This window comes from Acanthisitta chloris, unplaced genomic scaffold (assembly GCF_000695815.1).
Source record: "Acanthisitta chloris isolate BGI_N310 unplaced genomic scaffold, ASM69581v1 scaffold3970, whole genome shotgun sequence".
Taxonomy (NCBI): domain Eukaryota; kingdom Metazoa; phylum Chordata; class Aves; order Passeriformes; family Acanthisittidae; genus Acanthisitta; species Acanthisitta chloris.
In genome coordinates, this window is record NW_008650914.1 from 7,315 (window position 1) to 31,821 (window position 24,507).

A 24,507-nucleotide genomic window follows, 5' to 3' on the forward strand; every position below is an offset into this window, starting at 1 on the left:
TGATTAAACTTTTTAGAACATTCTGGCACACTGGACAAGTGAAAGGTTGGCAGACAGATATATTTATCCTGCCAATAAAAAGTGCTGCGAGCTATCCTTGTTCTATAGCTAGTCCTTAAACAAATTATTTAGACTACAGTGTGTATTGCACAAGGTACAATATATCCAAGAGAAATTATTGTTTTACAGTCTTACAGTAATGTACACTCCTTAAAACTCAGAAAAGCCCAGCAATTGGATTCTTATAGAAAAGAGTCACTTAATAGTCTTAGAAAAAAAAAGAAAGCAGGGAGGCACAACACTCACATGTATAAGAAACTTTAACACACACTTATTTAAGAAACTAATATCTGAATAGTAAACTCTTGGCTGCTTTGCTCTAAGGGACAGTGAGAGTTGGAGGGGAGGAAAAAAACATCAACTGAAACCTAAAACAAAACAAAAGAGAAAATGAACACATTGCTCAGATTCTAGAGGGGTTTGTTTTTTGGTGTTTTTTTGCTGTTTCTGGTTGCCATGATTTAAACCCTGGTAGAGTTACTGTTGCCTTTGCTGCTGTGTTTCTGCTTGTTGCTCATTGTGCTGTTGCAGCTGAATTTGTGACAACAAACCTGCTACATAGTCAAAGCTTGTTTAAATGGGGATTATCGCAGCTCTCTCAAGTATCAGTTGTATAACAAGTATTCAGGGTTTTTTTAAAATAGATATTTAATTGTACTTTTAAAAAATATTTCATTTCAGGCGTATGGCTCTGGTTGTGACATTGTTATTCTGGCAAATGACTTTGAATGTGTGCAAATTATTCCTGGTGCTAAACATGGAAACATCCAGGTCAGTTGTGTGGAGTGCTCCCAACAACAAGGAAGGGTAAGGATTTTAATAAACCTGTATAGAATGTTTAAAAATTTGAATGCTCAAAATTAAATACTTAAGCAGCAACATAATGTGTTAATGGAATTAAAGAGTTCATTTCAGAACAAAGATCACATCTTACTGATCTAGGACTTTCTGAGTAACACCTCTTGTGTTACTCTTGTGTTGCTCAGGGAATTCTTTCAGTTTAGTAGTAATTTTGGTTTATTGGGGTGGGGGTGGGAGAGGAGGAGGTAGAGGAAGCAGGAGGCATCTTGTAACAGTTTTTCTGCCTTTCTGGGGCCTGCAATAACTTTTCTCACCCAATGTGGACATATGTGCTAGTTACAGTATAGTATCAGAACTGGAATGGTAGTAAAATGACTGTTACTGTCTCCATTATTGTATACTTTCATCTAACTAACAAGAAATGGATAAGTCATTCATATGTGCATATATGTATATACACATATGTGATGTGTGTGTGTGTCCTGCAAAGTAATGAATTTGCAATACTTTAGTTTTCAGAAAAGCTGCAGCATGTTTAGTGTATTGAGAAGTGCTGCAGTATTAGTTATCATAACTTGCTATATGGTTTCAGCTGCAAGATCACCACAAACCCTGAGGTGGTTCTGCAGTCAGAACTCTGAACTAACAGTCTGTTCTTCACTTTGGGAGTGAGTGTGTTGCTTCAACCTTCTCTCCCTCTCCAGTCCCCCAGTGAAGAAATGAGATTTCACAATAAATGTCATGAAACTTCCACATCATTTCTGTGCTGAGGAAACCAAGTCCTGAATGGGAAGAACTTAAACAGTCTTTCTTTTAAAAATCTTTTCAAGAAGAAAAAGGAATTTTAAAGATGGTCAGAAGTACTCATAAGCATATAAGTATTAGGAACAGATAAATTCCTAATAAAGACCAATTTATGTTCAGAGGATTCTGTGAAATAAGTAGGTGAAAGAAACTGAGGGTTCAGTGGCATATGTACATCAGTATTTCTATTTATCATTCATCTCCTCTACAAAAGTATTTAACTGTTAAAAATGAATTACATTTCTTGCTGTTTCTCGTAATTATTGTTTTGTGATTTAGTGATACAAAATGGAATGTAGGAACACACAGAGAGACAGACACTAATAATTAATGCATTAGTTAACAGTGAAGTAGACAGAACACGAGCAGAAGCAGTGAAGGCATCAGCTTTCCCTTATGCATTAACAGTAGTTGTCCTAGAAGAATGTATGTGATTGACAGTGGTTATGCCATTGAACAGGATGTCTGCCCTGCTTAGAGTTAAAATCTTAAAGGTGGCCTTGTTCAGATATATGTGTTTCAACTGCCTTAAGGAAATAGACCTATAACACAGTTAATTACATTTGTAGTAATTTCACTTTCCTTGAACAATGGCACATAGAAGAGCTACTGGAAATCCTGTAGCTCTTTTGGAATACTAAGGAGCACTTACTTCACTTACCTCCTAACCTTACATTTTGAGTCTTCAACATTTTTTCTTTATTTTTCCTTTCCAGATTGCAGCATCATATGGAAATGCTGTCTGCATTTTTGAACCACTTGGTATAAATTCTCATAAAAGAAATTCTGTAAGTGTATTTTGTAATCATAATCTGGTTTAGGCTCTGAGAAGAGGCTCAAGTCTGTCTGCCAGTTATTATGTTATGCTGACACACAAAGACTGATAGATTGACATTTTCCACCATTCATAACAAAATTGGATGGGTAGAATCTTCCACTGCATGAATTGAACCATGGGTTGTACTTCTCCTAAGTTCACAACATCTTGTTCTTGAGTCTCGTAGCAGAATTGCATGGTGACAAGTTGGTATTTCTTATTTGAAGAGGTTGTCAGACATGTGGTACAAAAATATGATGCAGACTTGTTTGTGTACACCCAGACTTGTTTTAGCAGCACAGCCATGGCCAAGCTCTAGAACATTAAGTACGTTCTCAAGCAGGTTTCACAATCTTTGTTTTATTGATACTGCCATCCCTTCTGTTCTTACAAATCTACGATCTCACCAGTTTAAAGGAATCTACAGATACACTTGCATGTGTGACAGGTCTAGATTGGGTCTGCAGAGCACCCTGGGATGCATTTAAATTTCATAAAGCAATTAAAAAACTTATTAAAACTAGATTTAGCAACCTACCACTGAATATTTTTGCAACAGGCTTAATAGCAATTTCACAGAGAAAGAAATACCAGTACCTTTATGTTTTGCTGTGGATATGAGAGTTAATCCTTTACTGTTTTTAAACTACAGCAACTGAAGTGTCAGTGGCTTAAAACTGGGCAATTCTTCCTCAGTTCTATGACTTACAACCTGGCATGGGATCCTCAAGGTAATGTGCAGTTTGTGAAGTATTCATTCCACATTTGTAGTTAGAAGAACTTGAATGCAAAATATTTTTATTGTAATAAAGTGAGAGCATGAATATGGAAATTTTAAATTACCTGTTCTCAGGCAGTGTTGCTACAGTTAACATCTATGAAAATGCTGTGCCAAGTGTTTGAGGCTCTTATGCAAGATCTTAGTTTGGGAATCACAGTGTGAAGTTGCTAAGTGACTTAAATTACCACTAATAATCACTGAAATAGAATTCTATCACAATTAAAGTCAGCAATGTGCCCAGACAGAAATCTTTGTAAGATGACTGTGTATTTATTTGAGATGTGAGTAGCTATTTAGCATCTGCAACATTAATTAGTAAATATGGTTCTATGATTCAAAGTCACAAAAAACCCCTTGATGTTCTTTCTTAGAAGGTATTAAAAATTCAGAATGTTTTAATAAAGCCAGCTGTAGAACATGATTGAATACCCTATCATATTTTAATGGGCTTGATAAAGTTTAGTTTTCAACCTGTTTTGAACAATTCACAGCAAAATATGATGATAGGCTTAATGTTTTAATTTACCTTCATCATCCTGGTTTGATAGCTCTGTCATTGCTCCTTTTCAGGTAACAGGCTGCTGACAGCAACTGACCTTCTGCAGCTCTGGGCCCCTCCATCTAGTGACATTATAGAAGAAGATGAAGATGATGATCCCAACAATCAGATCAAAGATGATAAAGTTCCCCCAGTTCTAAATGACTGGAAATGTGTCTGGCAGTGCAAGTGAGATAATTTTTATTTTAAGACAAATTGCAATGCTGCTTCACATATCAGCAATATCTTCTCTATTTTAAAATGTGCTTTTAAATGCCATAAAATTCAAACAATTAAGTTATTCCGAATTAAAAAAATCCTCACTTTTTCAAGTGATCTATCATGAGATAGTAAAGATAAAACCTAATCAAAGGTTTAATCAAATCAACTTCTTAATCAAAGACACTGGCAATGTGTCAGAATTGTCTCTGTTCTCTCATCCTTGAAAGTAATGCTGTGTGTTGGATGAGACTGAATAGAGGAGCAGTAACAGGCAGAGCAAGATAAGAGCTGCTTCCTGAATCTTAGCAAGGGGGTCCTGAAACTTTCTGTTCAGTTCTATTTGCACTCCATGTTACAGAAATGTTTCCCAATCATCCATTTCTCTATGTATGCAGATTTGGGAAAGTAGCTGTGAATGAACCTGGTTTTTCTGTACTTTGTTTGAAGCCATTTCAGATTTTGCCCACAAAGCACTGTGCAAGGTGCTTTCCTTTTTCAGACAGCTGACCACAAGCTGTAGTCACAGGCAGATAGCATCACAATGATGAGAAAGATCTTTCATTTCTTCCTACTGTTTGTCTTGGCTTCACTGGGAGTAGAGGAGCAAGTGGGACAAACTTCACTTCTGTGATCTTATTGGATCTAGCCTAGACTTGCTGTACTTAGTTTATTTTATGGGCAGTTTTTCTACTAAACTGTGAAAATACTAAATATTTTGTTTCATTATAGCCAATATTTTTATACTTCTGTGTTTGTAAAGTATGCTTAAAGCAACAATTATAAAATGCTAATATCTTTCCTTTAAATAATGAACCGTAACACTTAATCAACTGAATACCAATGGAATAGTATAGAATAAACAGACCTCACTTAATTTGGTCTCATGTCCTTTAGGACTGCAATATCAGTACATTTGATGTCATGGTCTCCTGATGGTGAATACTTTGCAACAGCTGGGAAGGTAAGGACAAAAAAAGAATAATTAAGTAAGTTTTTGCAATGTTTTGCCTTTGTTAGACAAAAGTAAGTAATGTGAATTGTCTTGGCCCATACACTCTATTGTAGTCTAAGCACAGTATGATCTCATGTAATGCTGGATTTTTGTGTAAATCCATGAATTTCAGTAATAAGGAATGGGATTGAGCTGTGGACTCTTACTGAATATTTGAGTGACAGTGATAAAGACTTGTGTGTGTGTGTGTATATATATACTTTAGATAAAGTATACTTAGGTGAATTTTCAGATACGCATAAACATATTTTTCTACCTCTGTTGGAAATAATGAAGCTAAATATTAGATCACTATGGAAGAACACATATACATTTAAACTGGAATAATGTGTACACCTCTGGATTAATTAGAGGTGGTTTTGTATTTAGTGAATTCTGAGTTAAATTATCAGTTCTTAACTTCTATTTCAGTTTGCAATATTTTTTGTCAAATCACTATCCAAACTAAGTTGTCAATTACTTATTTTCTTTAATGTCACCCTTACATTTGAATGATTCTCTTTGCTTTAAAAGACTGGTTAGGTAAGCATTTATTGCTTGCACTTAATGTTATTTGAGATGAATTTTAGTTCTGGGCCAAATTTTCATGAAAAATATACCAGAACAGCAGTTTTTCTTCTTTTTATGACACTTTTAATTATAGCTAGCTAACCCCATGGGTTTTTATTGCTTTGCCTAGGATGACTGCCTCTTAAAGGTTTGGTATCCTATGACTGGCTGGAAGTCATCTCTTCTGCCCCAAGAGAATGAAGAAAAGAAAAAAAGCTCCGAGGATGTCCGTTTCTCATTTGTTTACTTGGCACATCCCCGAGCAGTGACAGGATTTTCATGGCGGAACATTAGCAAGTACATGCCCAGGTTTGAAAGCTTTCTTTTTAAAATAAACCAAACAAGCCTTTGATCAAGTGTTTTCTTTAACACTGCTTAATGTTTTGCCATCAAGAACATGAGATTTGTCTTCTTATACTTTTGAGAAACAAAACATATCGACATCTTCCCATATTACCTATTACAATGATAGTCATGTTAACCTTTAGTTAGGGGAGAATCAGATATTTAGGTGAAACAATAACTGCTAATATAAACTAATAGAACTACTATAAACTAATGACTACTAATATACTTGCATAATTCCCTGGTTTCTGCTGTGTCCATTAGCTAATTTGATGACATTGGCAGTAATGTGGATATGTCTCCCATCAGGGGTTTAGTCTGTAATGTGTTGCTCACATCATGTCTCGATGGCATCTGTCGGCTGTGGGCAGAGACACTGTTACCAGAAGATACTCTTCTTGGTGAGCAGATCTGTGAAATAAGCACTTCCAGCATTGGCAGCACCGTTGCTCAGTCTGGGAAGCAAAAGGACAAAATACAGCATGCACTAGAGGTACAAGTAAATCCTTCATTTCTCACATTTTTATTTCATGATTCTTAAAACTTCAAATATTTAAGGATGCAGAACTCTTAAGAATTTATATTATGTAGTCCCTATATGTACAGCAGAATAGTCTGAATTATATCAGTTTTTGAAGTCTGTTAGTAAACACTGAAAAAATCAGAGACTAACTCTGCATCCAAGCTCCATGTTTTTAAAACTCAATTTACTTTTTCTATAGGTAACTAATAGAGATGGGAAGAGACATTGTTTAAAATGGAATAGCAATGATGGTTTCATTCTGATTGGGTCTGAAAGTCTGTAATTATAAAAACAGTGGAAGGAGTAAATAAAATCTTTCATTTTTAGTTACCTGATTTAATAATTGCATCTCCAAAAAAAAAAAAGCATTGTGATGCTCTAAACTTCATTTCAGTGACATTTGTATCAAGTCCATTAAATTTACAGTAAGAGAAAACCTATCAATATAAAAACAAGAAAACAGAACCCCCACCCATCCCACCACTCATCCATAGACTATGACAATCTGACCAAGGTTTTACTGCTTACGTATCGTGGCCACCAACAAATAGGGAGGTTGGAACTAAATATACTTTGTGCTGTTGAGCCAGTTCTGCTTTCCACGTGCTTTCAGAAATTTTTAGTTACACAAAAATAATTAATTATAAAATTATATTGCAAAAGTTCCTGCTTTTAAATTGTTCTACTCTTGTTTATGAATGTTACACAAAATCGTGTGTATTTGTGTGTTGCTCTTGGAGCACATATTAAAGAAGCTTTCAGAAAACTGTTAGAAGAGCTTTGCCTTTGGCCAGAACTGATGTGTGACTAATCTCTGCTGAAATCTATTTAAAGTAATCCTTTTGAAATCAGTCTTCATTTCTTTGGTAGAAGGAAGTTACAAAGCTTTATGTTTTATTTAAGTAGGAATTTTTACCTTACAGTTTTTTTAGTATTTCTTAATGTATTTTTTTATAACAGACAATTCACCATTTGAAAAATATGAGAAAAGGACAAAGGAGATCTTCAGTTCTTGTTACCCACACAGATGTGCTGCCAGATCAACAGGGCACTCATGAAGTTCAGCGTCACATTTCACATCATGCAAATGCACTTGGTCACTTCCACATAGCAGCAAGCATCAACCCTAATACAGGTGAAATACAACAGTTTATTAAACTCTAATAATATACTTACACAAAATGAAAAAAAATAAAGGGGGCTGAGATGCACATTTGGTTTGCCTAATTGATAACAGGGAATTTGTAGGAAGACAACTGAAGCTGAATTTATTCTGAATACCTTCAGCACTTTTAAAAGCTAATTAAATTCATTTTTGCACATCAGAAGGCAAAAGAAGCCTAAATTTCCAGTCTGCTTGATGTTCAGTTCTTGGGTTTTGGGAGGCAGTGGTATATGCTGAATAGAGTAATTGCATCCTACAGAATATGTGGTGAATGAAACAAAGCTGTACCAGAGTTTTTTGGTGGGAAACCAGCTTCTTTTAATAGAATAATGCACAATATTTTAAAAACTGAAAGATTAAAGAGCAATGACTTGTTTTGCCTAAAGTCTGTACATGAATGAGAACACTGCAACATATGAAACTGAGCTGTTAGAACTGTTGAGTATCATCTACCAGTCACATAGAAGTAGATTTTCGTGTAAATTTATCGATATTCAAATATCTTTAGTTTTTTATTATGGTTGAATGTAGAAACTTGATCTGCATCTTACCTTTTCTGATCTTACAGGCACAAATTATGCTATACCTAAAATAAGTTAAACATTTGTGTGTATATGTAAGGGTGAGCAGTTTAATATATACTATTTTTATTTGATTTTTAAAATGTCCACAGATATTCCATCAGTCTTGGCTGGAACAGCTTTTAATACAGATGAAGGAAATGGAGGCTTCGTTGTCCACTGGTTGAATAATAAAGAATTTAATTTTACATCCTCTATTGAAGTATTTATGCATCATCTAAGAAAAATTTCTGAACAACAACTAGAACAAGATTTTGATGTTGAAGTTGAAGAGGAAGCAGAAATGGAAGAAAAAGAGAAAGGTTTACGTATGAAATTAGATCACGGTTAGTAATATGGTTAGTTCTTATCAGATAGTACTACTAGCAAATTAAAAATACTGTGTTTTGAATGGAAACTGATAGGGAAATCTTTGCAATGGACAAAATGGCCCATTCCTTTTCTGTTGCAGACTTGTCTATAGACAGAGAATCAGAGACAGGGACTGGTACAGGCTCTTCAGAACATGAAGATGGGGAAAGAGAGGGAAGCCCCAGAACATCTCTGCTAGCAGGCCCACAGATGCCTCTGCCAACAGTTTTGTTAGATCGGAAAATTGAGTTGCTCCTAACTGAATGGAACAGGAATCCAGATATGCTTTTCACTATCCATCCCATTGATGGTACCTTCCTGGTGTGGCATGTGAAATATTTAGATGAATACACTCCAGGCATCTTTCGACAGGTTCAGGTATTGTACATTTGAAATGGTTTTATTATTTATGATCTTAAGCAACAAACATTGTGTCCTTGCTTTGATAGCTGAACATCAGTATGACTTTAAGTACTTCTGTGAAACAGCTAGCATGTAATCAGATTTAAGCTGAGTTCATATATTCTAATCTGTTTCTTTTCTTATCTCTTTTAGGTTTCATTTTCTTCTAGGATTCCTGTTGCATTTCCTTCAGGAGATGCTAGTTCCCTTAGCAAAAACATCATGATGTATGCTTGCCCTATCTTTGTAAAAGATAGCAGTAATGCTGCACAACAGAGAACAGACTTTCCAGATAACACTCTAGCAAGTAAAGGACCAGGCTTTGCCCAGGACAGTGCAAATGTGAATATGATTTCTCCTGTAGTAATGATGATTTCCAAACACATAGATGGCTCTCTAAATCAGTGGGCAGTTACTTTTGCTGATAAATCAGCTTTCACTACTGTGCTAACTGTATCACATAAATTCAGGTACTGTGGGCACCGTTTCCACCTCAATGATCTAGCTTGCCATTCTGTGTTACCCTTACTGCTAACATCTTCTCATCACAATGCTCTACTAACTCCTGAGTCAGACAGCTCCTGGGACTCTGACAGGATAAACAGAATGATGGATCCTCATAAACATAAGAAAGGTTCTTCTAAGCAGCAACTTAAAAACGCAGCAACCCGTACGTTCCATGACCCCAATGCAATCTATAGTGAGCTGATTCTGTGGCGTGTAGACCCCATAGGACCTTTGTCCTACACTGGAGGAGTATCAGAACTCGCTCGAATTAACTCTCTTCACACCTCTGCTTTCTCTAACGTAGCCTGGCTTCCAACACTCATTCCCAGCTATTGCCTTGGTGAGTATATTTGGCCTGTTTTCATACAGAGTTAACACTATGAGTTGTAGAATTACTTTGTTAAATTACCATTTTATTTGGAGTACATTTATGTTATCTTCTCAAAAATTTCCTTGTATTGTGCAAATCAAGCATTTTTATTTCATTTGAGGCTAAACTACTGCAAAACACATGTGAATGATGTTTGTAAACGTACCTGAATTCAGCTTAGTTTATTGAATTTTTATGAGGAGTTTCAGTTACATAAATGAGCAGAAAGGAGTTATTTCGAAGTTCAAATAATGGTGTTTTAGTGCACATATTTGCTTAGTCTTTTTGCTTCAATACATTATGAAAACTATGCTAGAAGCATATTCAGACACTGTGGATTGTAACAGACTACCTGATGCCATTGACTGTCATTTTGTTCTTTCTGAATTTTTTTGTATTTTTCTATCAGGTACATATTGCAACTCTGCTAGTGCTTGTTTTGTTGCATCAGATGGCAAAAACCTGAGACTCTATCAAGCTGTTGTAGATGCACGAAAACTTCTAGATGAATTATCTGACCCTGAGTCATCTGTAAGTGTTATGTGGCAATGGTTTGAAAGTATTAAAATAAAACTTATTTTTTCCCGATTCCATATATTGGATCTTATGCATTACACCATGCATAACTACATGTTTGACAGTTCTCTGTAAGCATTAGTAGACAGAAAAGCAGCTATTACTACTAGAAGTGTCTGGACTGAGACAAACCACCTGTGGCAGGCGGGAAAAGAAAGGTAGAATTTCTTTCTTTTTCCTCTCAAAAAGAAGGGAGTCAAGAGCAAGAGGGAAGGTGAAGAGAGAAGAGCAAGACTTGGGTGTATCCACTCAGGTTACATCTATGTATGAGGAAGGGCAGAGATGGTGGGATATAAGGAAATCAGCTAAGGGTAATATTAGCTCTTTTTTTTTCTGTAATAAGCAATTTTTTCATCCTTTTTATCTTTCATTTCTGTGGCTTTAAGCAAAGTAAAGCCTGACCTTGCATTGTTACTGTGTGAAGAAACACATCTTTCCTTTATTTGTTATTTTATAAGCAATCCTGCAAGACAGAGCCTGTCAGTATTCAGATCAGTCTGAGGAGTCTGTTCTAGGAGCAATGACTGTGAGCATTCCTGATACAGCCTTCAGCTTATATATAAGCTGTACTGATTTATTGTTTTACCAGTGACAAAACCTGAAGCTTGGAAAAAAAAGCAGTGTATTTGTTTCTCATTGCACAGATACATTATGCTGTGTTATGAAGGGATAAATCTTTAAATAAACAACATTTAGTTTCCATAAAAACTGGTGCATCATCGCCATGAATAGCTGCAGACTCAACAACAGTGCAAATGTCTCGATGAACGCAATATTCATGAGTGCCAAAGTGACAACAGGAAGAAGTCTGCTATGGTTTATGCCAACAAGGAAAATTGAAGCATCAGTTTGTCATAAGTGACTGCAATTTTCTTCTGCCGAAAGGAAAAATATACTAACTCTTCTCATTTTCTTGTGTTTCAGAAACTTATTGGGGAAGTGTTTAATATTGTGAGCCAACAATCTACTGCTCGACCAGGATGTATTATTGAACTCGATGCAATAACTAACAAAGTAAATAAATGGTTAACTCTTTAAGGGTATTATGTAAAGGTGTTTAATAATTTTGTTTTTTAATTAACCTAATCTGTTGAAAAGAGGTAAAAGAGATGACATTTTTCTATGGTGACAATGACTGCCTTGAAATTTTGTGAGTATTGAGATACCTTAAACACTTTAGTAAGCCAACTTTCTGTTAGCTGCTAAGAGCTCAAAGCTCATTTTTAGAGTGTAACTAGATTTTTTAGGCATAATTCTCAATGAAAAGAAAACCTAACTAAAGACTGGTTTCCAAGCCATCATAATTTGGAAGAGAAAAATTGTCTCAAACCCAAACAAACAAAAGGAGAACAACAATAAAAAGCCCAAACGTAAAAACTAGATCTAACTCTTCGAAAATGTGAGATCGATGGCTAGGTATAACTTCAATTTTTCTTGTCTGTCTTGTAAGACCAGTTTTTATCTATTAACTAATAGAGCTATCCTTTCCGAACAGTGAGCAGGTATAATTAAACCTTGTTCATACTCAGCTACTTTGCTCATACATGTGCTGTTTTCTGTTAGGGAACAGCCTGTGAAAACAGTGAGTTTTACCATTTCTTAATAAGATAACTGTGGGTTTTGACATGTATAAATAAGTACTTAATAAGTCAATGAATTTCCACGTCTTTTAAGGATTAGTAACACATAGGATCTTCAATTTTAAGTTCAGATTTACAAAATATTTTCCTAGAATTTTTATGAGTACAGGATATCTGTCTTTCCTTGTCTCTCTGGGGAAAAAAAAAATAGAGGGTGTTTTGCAACATGAAAACTTTGCCATCGCTGTCTTTGGGGTGCATATTTTTCCTTGCCAGCAGGGAAGGATTTCACTGTGAACAGCCTTCTTTGTAGAGAGGTAGAGTCACTGCAAAGAAATCTGTTGCTGTCAGAAAGGACAGATGTCAAGAAATCTGAGAAAATGAAAATCTGCAATTTGTTCCCTTTTTTAGGTTTCCCAAGCAATTCACTGCAGACATGTCTGCATCCCACTGAACAGGGATAAAAGGCTAAGAGATTTTTCTCTGTCATTTATTCAACACCAAAGAAATAAAAGAACCCCAATCAGATACTAATTCATCTGTCAATAACTGCTTTAAAAATGTTATTACAGAATTTGTCTGGCATGGTAGATCTCTGTGAAATTATTTGAACATACAAATAATAGGTTCTAGAATATGCAGTTCTTAGTATAAAAGGAAAACTGTTTAGTTTTTCTGATATATTAACAAAACTTCCAGTGTTAGAAAAGAAAGTGTTCCTCATTGTCAGCTAGATTGGATAAAGGAAATAATTGCATTAGTACAAAATGCTGCTGTACTGTTCTGGAAACATAACTATTGCTCAATGTTTCAGTGTGGCTCAAACACACAATTGCTTCATGTCTTCCAAGAAGACTTCATTTTGGGATACAAACCAGATAAAGAAGATGTGGAAGGGAAGGAAACTGAGATATTTTTCCAGCCATCACAAGGTACAGCAGAAACTAGAATTAAAATGAATTAAGTAGGTACCAAAAAATGTTCTTAAAGAGTACTGAAATCTGACTGGCATGTGCTCAGTTACTTTTAAATGAGAATTTGTAGGATTCAGTAAAATGGCTATTTTGTATTGCTCATATGAATTTCTGTTTACATGTTATTAACTAAAGGCATCTAATTGCTTCGAGTGAAACATTATAACTTACATTACCAAGTACATTTTTCCAAGTGCTGTATGTTATCTATAAAGATCTGAACAAAATGGAACATATTTTCTGCATCAATATGTAGTTCCAGGTGATGATGTGAATATATCTGACTTTCAAGTTAATACAGTAGAAAGGGGAATTTGGTAGTAGACTTAAAACTTTAAAAATAAAAGAAAACAAGCAGGCAGGTAGAAAAGAGTCTTTACAGTCTGGCAAAATAGTTCAAACTGACTGGGAAGGCAAATAGCTAACAAACTGGATTTGCCACTAATGCTCAAATTGTAAGTCAGTGTCTGTTTTTGTAATTCTTCTGTAGCCATAAGCAAACAAAATGTCAGTTAAAGCATGGTACTAATGGTACTGTTTGAATATTTTGTTACAAAATCAAACCATTTCTTTCAAAGATGAAAACAGGTTTTAAGTATCAATAGTTTTTAGAGAGTTTTATTATGGAAAAATTGTTTCGGTTGAATGTAAACGTCACAACAGCGATTTTATGTTTAAATTACAGGGTATCGTCCACCACCTTTCTCAGAGAAGTTCTACCTAGTAGTAATTGAAAAAGATAGTAATGGATATTCTGTCCTTCAGATGTGGCATCTTCATCTCAAATCTGTGCAAGCCTGTTTAGGTGAGTGAGTGACTAATTTTCTTAGAGACACACCTTTCTTTCATATTATTTAAAGTAAAACTTCAAGTTTGGTGGTTTCTTTTAAAACAAATTGTGTCACCTTTGTCAAGCAGAAGCCTAAAAGTCAAGAATCTTCAGAATAATTTGTCAGTGCAATAGAAGCAGTAAGATTCCTCACAACTATTGGTTGCACTCTATAGCAACAGCAATATAAAAACTTGTTGATAGGGTGAGTAATGTATTTAAGCACTGGGTTCTTTCTTTCAAAGTACTGGTATTTGAGAATGTTATGGATATCTTAAAATGAAAGTCACAGCATGCAATGAAACTAACACAGCCTGCACACATCACCTAATTATTTTCTATTTAACTGAAGCACTGTTAAAAACAAATAAATGTGATTACAGGATGTTCATGCCTTGCCCTTATAAACAGTTTTTTAACACTTTTGGCAAATTTTTTTTATATGTAGCAAAACCAACTGAAACATCTTCATCAGATAATAAGCTTGGTGTGCCTGAGCAAAAGACTGTGGATTCTTCTCCAGATGTATCACCTGGCATAACTCCCATTCCACGATCTTCATCAATTGCTAATCTTCAGACTGCTAGTAAACTCATTCTGAGCTCCAGACTTGTGTACAGCCAACCTCTGGATCTTCCTGTTGGTGTAGAAGTAGTAAGAGCAACCCCTTCAGCAGGTAACTTTAACACTTTTTCTATCCAGTTAGTCCACTAAATGACCTCCTGGTTTACAGGATTGTATCTCTCCAGCCTATCACATTGTGATTTACTGCTACAGGGAGTGCAGGAATAAAAAGGTGCTTTCAAATCATTGTACATATGTCATGTTACTCTTCCATAAATGTTTCAAGTCCTCTCAGGAAAGCTGTTCCTGAAACTTACTGTTGTAATAATTAGAAATGTAACTTTCAGTCTTAATTTATTAATGAACAATTTATAGCTGCTCGTTCACATGTCAGCATTACTTGGTTTGGTGTATAGTGCTTTTTGTTACATGATGCACTTACACCTTCTTCTGTTCATCTGTCTTTGTCTATCCCGTTATCTTTTTTCCCCTTTCCCTCTTAGGTTTCATTCTGGTAGGCTATATAAGCCTAATCTTTCCTAACTTCCTTAATCTCATCTGATTAAGGCTTTGTATTCCTCTCATTGTTCTGACAGCCCTTCTCTGAATTACTTCAGTTCCAACATATCTTTAAATAGTGACCAGAAATGCAGATGATAAGTAATGTTCAAGCTGCAAGACTTACCAGCCTTAATATTATTTGCCCTTATCCAACTCCAAATTTAAAAAATAACACCAGGTTGTAAAGTTCTCTAGCAGTAGGTACACAGTGTTATGCCTGCCATATTCATATAGGCACTCTACTGTATATTACTAAAATTAAATATGTTTGTTCTAATCTCAGGTCACTTGAGTTCTTCATCAATATACCCAGTCTGCCTCGCGCCTTACTTGATAGTCACATCGTGCTCAGACAACAGAGTGCGGTTCTGGAGATGTACTGTAGAGACAGAGCTGAACAGCAAAAACGAAGAAAGGGAAACATATCACTGGAGAAAATGGCCTTTAATGAATGATGAAGGAGAAGACAACAGCAGTACAGTGAGCATAGTAGGAAGGCCAGTTGCTGTTAGCTGTTCTTACACAGGACGTCTTGCAGTAGCATACAAACAACCCATACAGCATAATGGTTTTGTTTCCAAAGAATTTTCCATGCATGTTTGTATACTTGAATGTGAGTCTACAGGAGGATCAGAATGGGTTTTGGAACAGACAATTCATCTGGATGACTTAGTTAAGGTTGGAAGTGTCCTTGATTCAAGGATCAGCGTAGATAGTAATTTATTTGTTTACAGTAAATCAGATGCTTTCTTGAATAAAGACAAATACCTGGTGCCCAGTATCAAGCATTTGGTGCATTTGGACTGGGTGTCAAAAGAAGATGGTTCACATATACTGACAGTTGGAGTTGGTGCCAACATCTTCATGTATGGAAGACTTTCAGGAATTGTAACAGATCAAACTAGCAGCAAAGAGGGAGTAGCTGTCATTACATTGCCACTGGGTGGTAGCATAAAACAAGGTATAAAGTCAAAGTGGGTGTTGCTTAGGTCCATTGATTTGGTATCATCTGTGGATGGCACTCCTTCACTGCCTGTTTCTCTGTCCTGGGTGAGAGATGGCATACTGGTAGTGGGGATGGACTGTGAAATGCACGTTTATGCCCAGTGGAAACATGCCATCAAGTTTGGTGATGGAGAAAGTGATGTTTTTACTACTGAAGACTCAGCAACACAGGATCCACTCAAAACAAGCTTGATAGCAAAGAAGACCAGTGTAATTGATGGGGCAGGTATTGTGGATGATGTTTTTGGCACTCCAGCTGTCATTCAGGATGGGGGCCTCTTTGAAGCTGCTCATTTTCTTTCGCCTACTCTACCCCAGTATCATCCAACCCAGTTATTGGAACTTATGGATCTGGGTAAAGTTCGCCGAGCTAAAGCCATTCTGTCACACTTAGTTAAATGCATTGCAGGAGAAGTTGCAATAGTTAAAGACCCAGAAGCTGGAGAAGGGACTGGTCCTAAACGCCATCTCTCGCGCACCATTAGTGTCAGTGGCAGTACTGCAAAGGATACCATCACTGCTGGAAAAGATGGTACTCGAGACTACACAGAGATAGACTCAATTCCCCCACTGCCTTTGTATGCACTGCTGGCTGCAGACCAGGACTCCACGTATGTTTCTGAAGAAACTTCTAAAATACCTCAGGGCACTGAAGACCACACTAAGAGAAAAACAGAGGATCAGTACTCGGATCTGTTCCAGGTTCAGCCTGTTACAACTGAAGACTTTATAGATTTTGAGCCTGAAAAGAGGGAGAGTAAATCCAAAGTTATTAATCTGTCACAGTATGGTCCAACTTACTTTGGCCGAGAACATTCTAGTGTCCTCTCAAGCCACCTGATGCACTCAAGTCTGCCAGGCCTCACTCGATTGGAGCAGATGTTCCTTGTAGCTTTAGCAGACACTGTGGCCATGACCAGCACTGAACTAGATGAGAACAGAGATAAGAATTACTCAGGTTAGTAACTAACATTATTGGATTAACATTCTTGTTCTTCTCAGCAAAGGTAAATTTAGTCCTTGGGCATTTGGGGATAACAAAGCTGAAAGTTAGCATCAGTTATTCAGATTAGATACAGCAAGAAAGAAAAACAAATACTTCTATGTCATACATAATAAATAACTTACAGTTCAGGTTCTCAGCAAGCTTAGAAACATTCCTCACACTGTGTATGATACATCCCTGGTAGTGAGCTACATGTTCAAAATTCAGTATTTTGTATTTCACAGGAAGAGATACCTTAGATGAATGTGGCTTACGGTATTTGTTGGCCATGCGGTTGCACACCTGCCTCCTGACATCGCTCCCCCCTCTGTATCGAGTTCAGCTGCTGCACCAAGGTATTGCTCAGAGTGATGTATTGCTTCCATTTGATCCCTGTGAGCTGACACGATCTGGTTATGTTTGATTTATAATATGATACTTCTATTCTCTGCATATTTATTTTCTATTTCATTAAGGCCATTATCTTGCAAAGGCTTAGAATAGGCTTCCCTGTATGCACTGTAAATAGCAAAAGTATAGTGCTAGAGCAGAAGGTTGTTGTATTCAGTTTGAGGCATGAACAAGTTCCCCAATCAGATGAAATACAGATTGTATATGTAATTCAGTGTTTCTGCTGGAGGAATTAACATTTATTTACATAGACATGGCTTTGTCTTACCTTAATGATTATTTTATTATTTTCATCACAGCAGGCCTTTTCCCTTGCTCAGTCTGGGTAAATACTGTTATGAAATACAGGGAAGAAAAGTAGTTATCAGTCACCTGAAGAGCAGAGAGGAAGCTTTCTGGCTCAGAATGGGTGTCTGCTTGTGTGATAACAGAATATATTTTTCCTTCAGTCTTTCAACATATCATTCTAGTACACTTATGAATAGGGTACTGGGAAATGATGAAAGTACTGAGGAGAGGACAGCCCTAACCAGCAAAAACATATTTCAGCTCTTCCTTTAGCAGCTCTATTTCCTGTTGAAGGAAAGGCTCTCTCAGAGCTGCATAGCTCTTTTGGGTTGAAGATCCTACTTTACATCTGTGGCGTAGTCCATTTACTTATTAACAAGTCTTCATCCTCTGAATTTGATTGGTTTATGTTATTGTTTAGGCCTGTCTACTTGCCATTTTGCATGGGCTTTTCATTCTGAGGCTGAGGAGGAGTTGATCAATATGATTCCTGCTATTCAGAAGGGAGACCCACAGTGGTCAGAATTAAGAGCTATGGGCATTGGCTGGTGGGTCAGGAATATCAACACGCTCCGAAGGTGCATTGAGAAGGTACTTTTTTTTATTGCTTACAAATTCCAGTTCCATGCTGTTAGGTCTGTCTTAACACATGGTGACTTGTGTATTGCAGATTCCATTGCACTCCAGCCCAGCCAGAACACATAATTGTTTTTTTCAATGCCAACTGCTGGTCTCAGTCCTGGCTTACAGATGTCATTAATAAATAGTAAGACACAATACAATTGATCTAGGAAAAAGCCATTTTTGAAACTCCTAATTTCTCCCCCGATGTCTAACAGTATGCTAAGATTGTATTAAGTACTCTATTTTAAGAACAATCTTGCTTTCAGATATGAGATAGTATATGTCTGCAGATTAGACAGGGAGTTATGCTTTAAGTTCAGTAGCAGGTTATCTTTAAGAAAAATATCTATCTGAAAATATTAGTCAATGAAAACATGCATAAAGGGTTTTTTTGCAAATGTGTTTTTTTATAATGCAGTAGTATAGAACAAAATATCTGAACTGCAAATAAATGCAGGTTTTACTCTGCTGAAGAGTTACAGAATTACTTGTTTACAGTATTATACACCTCTATTATGTAAAGGCAAAATAACACTAAATCTCATTTATGTGCAGAGTTGTCTTATGAGAGGTCTAAAATGGATAAAATGCAATATATTTTAACAATTATATCTAAAACTGTTTCCCATAGCTACCAATGAGATTTAAATCTCATTAACTAATAAGAATTGCAGCTTTCTTGTAATTTGGAGTTTGATGGAGTTGTATAATTGCTAGCTTTTGCTTTGAATTACAGCAAGTAATGCAATCTCTGAGTTGTCTGTGAAACAGTACTTACTGCTCCACTAAATTTCCTAGTCATCTAATGGTAAAATACATTTTTAAAAGTTATAGGATAATGAAAGAATCCAGGAGCAAAACAAATATCCCATTACTCTAAATCAAATGCAATTACATATGAATCCCGTATAAAATCCAAGCGGTGTTCATTAAAGAAATACTGTTGTATTTTTCAATAATGGATTGCCAGAGGAATTTTACCCTAATAGGATGAGTTACTGTAAGACTTTTAAAGAAATTATTTTTATTTACACATTCATAATGCCCCTCTGTAGTTGAGAGGGGTTACTATCTGTGATAGTGCTGGTTTTCTACTCTTAAAAACATTTACAGTGTTAGAGCTCTGTTACACATGAATAAAACATTTTCCCAGAAATTACTAATTGATTTGGAGTCACCTAGACCATCCTCCCTGACAAGGAACACAGGTTATTTAGCTAAATTAGCCTTTATATTTTCAGTAGTAATAGTAGGCTTTGTTTACTACAGGTTGCAAAAGCTTCATTCCAGAGGAACAATGATGCCTTAGATGCTGCACTTTTTTACCTTGCTATGAAGAAAAAGGCAGTGGTTTGGGGTCTGTTTAGGTGAGTTCTGCTAACTGTAAGTTTGATTAAATTTCAGTCGAACCAAGAATGCAAAGCAGAACTCATTCAAGATTAGAGTTTAATTTCAAGTAATGTTGTTCAAGTGATTGTATGCTAAGGTTACCTAATAAATAGCTGTATACATTGCATTTCTTTATGCAGGTCCCAGCACGATGAAAAGATGACTGCCTTTTTCAGCCACAACTTCAATGAAGATCGATGGCGTAAAGCTGCTTTAAAAAATGCTTTTGCTTTGCTGGGCAAACAACGTTTTGAGCAGTCAGCTGCATTTTTCTTGCTAGCAGGTTCACTAAAAGATGCTATAGAGGTATCTGCTTTTGAGAAATTAAGTTTCAGTTTCTGATTTGACTTGTGTAACTGCGTCCTTACAAACTCATTGCTGAAGTTTCACAATTTGTGGCAGCACAAATGGGATGGTATGTCCACACAGGACCCCCTTGTGCCCTGCAGACATACCATTTACCTCCAGACTACTGCAAAAAGCATTTTGGAAGCTGATCTGAAGGCCAGAATCATGATTCAGCTACATCAGTCCTCAGCGAAAGCACTCTTGGGTAAACCAGTTGTAACCCTTCTGGCAAAACTTTCTGTTTGAACAGCACAGTTAAGCTGTAGTACTCTGTTCAGCCTCCAGCTATTCTGCATGACCTATAGATACAACATGAAGTAAAAAAAAAGAAGTTAAGAGTTCTCTTCTGAAGCAGCCCTGGGATCCATTTTTAGTGGATCTGTGATGTTGCTTGCCACAAGGGAGGTGGATCATAAGCTAACCAGTACCTCTCAAGAGTGAATAGAGAACCTTTAGTTATCCTGCCTATTTATATACAATATATCTGTCTTTACTTGAGAATGTATTTTCCTCAGAGGTGTAATTCTGTGCATGAGACAGGGTGAAAAGTATCTTACCAGTGCTATAATAGCGTAAAAGTTGAAAGTTACAATTATTCTGCTAGGTAGAATAAAACCAGACATCTTTATCTTCTGCCTTATTAATTTTTTACATGCTGATGTACTGCTATGCATGTCACAGTTCCTGAAACAGAGGAAAGTACACTTCTTTCCAAACAGAAGAAAATATGTTACTTGGATATAATCACTTATTATATATAATCACTTTTTAACCCAAAGATAAATGTATACATTAAAGAACAGATATGATGAGAAAATTACCTCTAGTGTAAACATTTGTTGCTATTCACTCGACTGATATTTTACAGCTCTCTTTTCCTCCTAAAGCAATCTTTTCCCCACTGCTTGTCATAGGTCTGCCTTGAGAAAATGGAAGACATCCAGTTGGCTATGGTCATTGCTCGTTTATATGAATCAGAGTTTGAAACTTCTGTGACTTACACCTCCATCCTTTATGAAAAAATTTTGGGTTGCCATAGGGATGGAACTGGGTTCAGTTGTACTAAATTGCATTCTGATCCCTTTCTGAGAAGCATTGCATACTGGATCATGAAAGATTACACACGAGCACTGGATACGTTACTGGAACAAACGCCTAAAGATGATGATGAAAACCCAGGTAAGGGAAAAATACCAGTCTGATAGGATTAACTTATTAAGAAAAAGAAGAGAAGGATAAATACTTCAAAAAAGCTAAAAGTATTTTCCCATTTTATTTCCAAGGATTTGTCTCCAATTCCCTAACACCAAACTCAGTATCTTTCTACCCATCTAGCTCATACCTTTAATCTTCTTGCAGGGAGTAAGTAATTCATTTTGTTTTGGGAAATAGATCCAAAACTGTCTTTGTGTTTTGATAAATCTGTAATGCAGGAAATACTTCAAAACAGAATGATACCATTTTCAAGCCATTTTCTATAGATGTCCTGTCTGTTTCATTCCTTAGTTATCGTCAAGTCGTGCAATCCTGTGGTATTCAGCTTTTACAATTATCTTCGGACTCACCCTTTGCTCATCCGAAGATACTTCAGCTCACCAGAAGGGACTTTGGCCACCTTAGGTCTACAGACTGAGAAAAGCTTCGTTGATAAAATTAATCTTATAGAAAGAAAATTATTCTTCACTACTGCAAATGCTCATTTTAAAGTGGGCTGCCCTGTACTAGCTCTTGAAGTCCTTTCCAAAATTCCAAAAATAAGAAAAAAGTCTACTGTAGCTGCTGAAAAAGATTCATCCACTCCTATAGTACAGACTGGTGTTTCAGATTCCAAAACCCTGCAGGATGGTGCTGGAAGTGGTGATATAGACTGGTCAAAGCCCATCTCAGGTTCCTTTGCTTTGGAGAAGACTGTTGAATCTTCAGCACAATTTGACTGGAGTCAACCAGCAGTAAAATTTGAGGATGAGCCCCTTACTCTTGATTGGGGTGAAGACAAAAATGAGTCAGATGAGGAGGACAAAGATGTTGGTATAATGATGAAAAACTCAAAATCTGATTCTAAGAATGGAGAAGATGAGAGAACCTCAGACACCAGCATGGCACAAACACCACGTGGGGAGGTTTCTGATGCAGGGGACACTGAGGTTGATGTTATTGCTGAACAACTGAAGTTCAGAGCCTGTTTGAAGATCCTTATGACTGAACTGAGGACTTTGGCTACGGGTTACGAAGTGGATGGAGGAAAGCTTAGGTTTCAGCTGTACAACTGGCTTGAAAAAGAGATTGCTGCTATGCACGAAATATGCAACCACGATGCAGGGGACAAAGACTATTGTAAAGCATATACCAAAGTAAATGGGGATCTTCTTGACCAGGAAGATATGGATAAGCCAGATATTGGTTCCTATGAACGGCACCAGATAGAAAGACGGAGGTTACAAGCAAAACGAGAACATGCTGAAAGACGCAAGTGGTGGCTGCAGAAGAACCAAGCTCTTCTCAGAGTTTTTCTAAGTTATTGTAGTCTTCATGGGGCACAAGGTGGAGGTTTAGCATCTGTAAGAATGGAGCTGAAGTTCTTGCTGCAAGAGTCACAGCAGGTAAAATAAATTCAACTCATTTCTCTTTGTGAATGTGAACACTTCTAGACTGTCATTTATGTCAAATGCATAAGTTTGTGCCTAGATAGATGTTGCTTATGCTCTGCAAGTCTAATGGTCAAGATCATTTTAATGTTCTTGGAGAAAGAACTTGGTATTTGAGTGTGCTGCTTTTTAACACTCTGATTATTTCGTTCTTAACAATCTGCTATGTGACACTGAGGCTACTCATGATTATAGAATATAAATGTTGCTGTTTGTATCATAGCTCCAGCATTATATGTGTGTTCCAATTACATAATTTTGTTCACAATATTCTAGGTATCTATATAATAAATTAAATTCACAATCACTGAAATACAACAAAATCTCATTCCCTGCTCCTCTGCAAGTCATGCAAGGGAGCTCCAAGGAATGGAGCTGCAAGGCTCAATAAAGTCTGACAGGGTAGTGTTCTATTTTACTGTATTATGACATTTTCTGCATTTATTTCATTTTAAAAATGAGGTATTTTGTAGCAAATGTTAATGACTAAGCTGTGCTACAGCAGATAATCTGATACTGGGCAAGTCATTTAACATGCTCTAGTCCTAGATTTCTCATATTTCAAACAGGAGCAACAGCTGTTTTAGTGATACTTGGCTTAGCATGTACTTTTAAGAATAAAAACCAAAAAGGTTCTGTTCATTTCCCCTTGAGAAACTCAGATGAGTGCAAATTTGACTTTTACCAAACTCAAACAAGTGAGTATTATGTCAATTTATGCCATTGCAGGTACATTTTTATTTAGTATTCCTTAATAGACAATCTCAGCAGTTCCTAATGAGCTACATGACAATACTCTCCAGCACTAAATCAGAGTGTTCCAGCAAACTTGGCTCTCAGGTCTGAACCTTGTTATTATAGTAAATAAGAACTTAACTTTTGACAGTAAAATCTTGTCTGTACTGAGTAGACAACAGTGCAACAGGATAAATAAACTGATGTACTGGGAAATAGATTTGAGACTGTAAAATTATCTCTGTTCTTAAATATTTTTTCTCAAAGCAATGATTTTAAATACAATCTTTTCTTTTAAACAGGAAACTACTGTAAAACAACTTCAATCTCCACTTCCACTCCCCACGACACTACCGCTGCTTTCTGCAAGTATAGCATCCACAAAAACTGTGATAGCTAATCCTGTGCTGTATTTAAACAACCACATCCATGACATTCTTTACACTATCGTGCAGATGAAATCACCACCACATCCCAATATCGACGACGTCAAGGTAATAAAAAGCTTTCAAGAAATGCTAAATGATTTTTTATAAAATGGGAAATGGACGTGAAAAATAAAATGTGATGTTTGAGTTAACTTTTCAACACTTATCCTTTCACAATACTGACCTTCTTTCAGTCTGGTGAACTGAATATACTGGTTAACCACTTGCTTTCTGACATCATTTTGAGTCTAGTCATAGTTCCCTTTCATCCAAATTCTGGTCTTCTCAGGAGACTATTTCAGATGTGAATATTCATGAAAACACTGAATTCTTAGCTCTTAGACATGATCCTGGAAGTTAACTAATTATTAACATTCTTGTCAAGTCCTGTAAGGAGATTAATGAAAGTAGAGATCAAAGACTGTAAGTTAAATTATAACCTTCTATTAATATAGATATTATAAATGTTACTGTAGCACAGATTTGCTCAAATGTACTGTTTCTTATGGAACTGTGGTGCAATACTTTATCTGATTTCATACTTGGGGGTGAAGAAATTCTGTTCAGATCCAATAAATACAGGAGGGAAAGAAGCTGAAGAGCATGAGACTAGGAGACTGTTAATTAGCAAGAATCTAAATCATTATTTTCTGTATTTAATGAATATGATTACTGCTCTAAAGTAATTTGAATTTCTGTTGACTAAATGAAAGTGGGGAAAAATTAGGAAAGTAAAT

At 36.3% G+C, this 24,507-nt stretch overlaps 1 protein-coding gene across 3 annotated transcripts in view; it reads left to right on the forward strand.

The window, feature by feature from the left end:
• Positions 1–732: 732 nt before the first annotated feature.
• Positions 733–24,507, forward strand: part of DMXL2 (Dmx-like 2) — a 39,673-nt gene continuing 15,898 nt past the window's right edge. For 2 of the 3 annotated variants that reach the window (XM_009070647.1, XM_009070654.1), the window contains exons 1-25: positions 733–867; positions 2,382–2,453; positions 3,135–3,213; positions 3,834–3,990; positions 4,918–4,984; positions 5,715–5,893; positions 6,239–6,422; positions 7,413–7,587; positions 8,291–8,524; positions 8,650–8,927; positions 9,105–9,798; positions 10,238–10,359; positions 11,329–11,418; positions 12,799–12,916; positions 13,644–13,763; positions 14,236–14,463; positions 15,196–16,875; positions 17,148–17,258; positions 18,023–18,192; positions 19,495–19,592; positions 19,755–19,920; positions 20,877–21,141; positions 21,469–21,849; positions 21,886–22,562; positions 23,645–23,836. In XM_009070647.1, coding sequence (XP_009068895.1) covers positions 3,183–3,213; positions 3,834–3,990; positions 4,918–4,984; positions 5,715–5,893; positions 6,239–6,422; positions 7,413–7,587; positions 8,291–8,524; positions 8,650–8,927; positions 9,105–9,798; positions 10,238–10,359; positions 11,329–11,418; positions 12,799–12,916; positions 13,644–13,763; positions 14,236–14,463; positions 15,196–16,875; positions 17,148–17,258; positions 18,023–18,192; positions 19,495–19,592; positions 19,755–19,920; positions 20,877–21,141; positions 21,469–21,849; positions 21,886–22,562; positions 23,645–23,836 — 6,417 coding nt within the window. In that variant the 5' untranslated portion in view covers positions 733–867; positions 2,382–2,453; positions 3,135–3,182. The remainder of the gene's footprint in view (positions 868–2,381; positions 2,454–3,134; positions 3,214–3,833; positions 3,991–4,917; positions 4,985–5,714; positions 5,894–6,238; positions 6,423–7,412; positions 7,588–8,290; positions 8,525–8,649; positions 8,928–9,104; positions 9,799–10,237; positions 10,360–11,328; positions 11,419–12,798; positions 12,917–13,643; positions 13,764–14,235; positions 14,464–15,195; positions 16,876–17,147; positions 17,259–18,022; positions 18,193–19,494; positions 19,593–19,754; positions 19,921–20,876; positions 21,142–21,468; positions 21,850–21,885; positions 22,563–23,644; positions 23,837–24,507) is intronic. The other variant, XM_009070663.1, reaches the window with a different exon arrangement.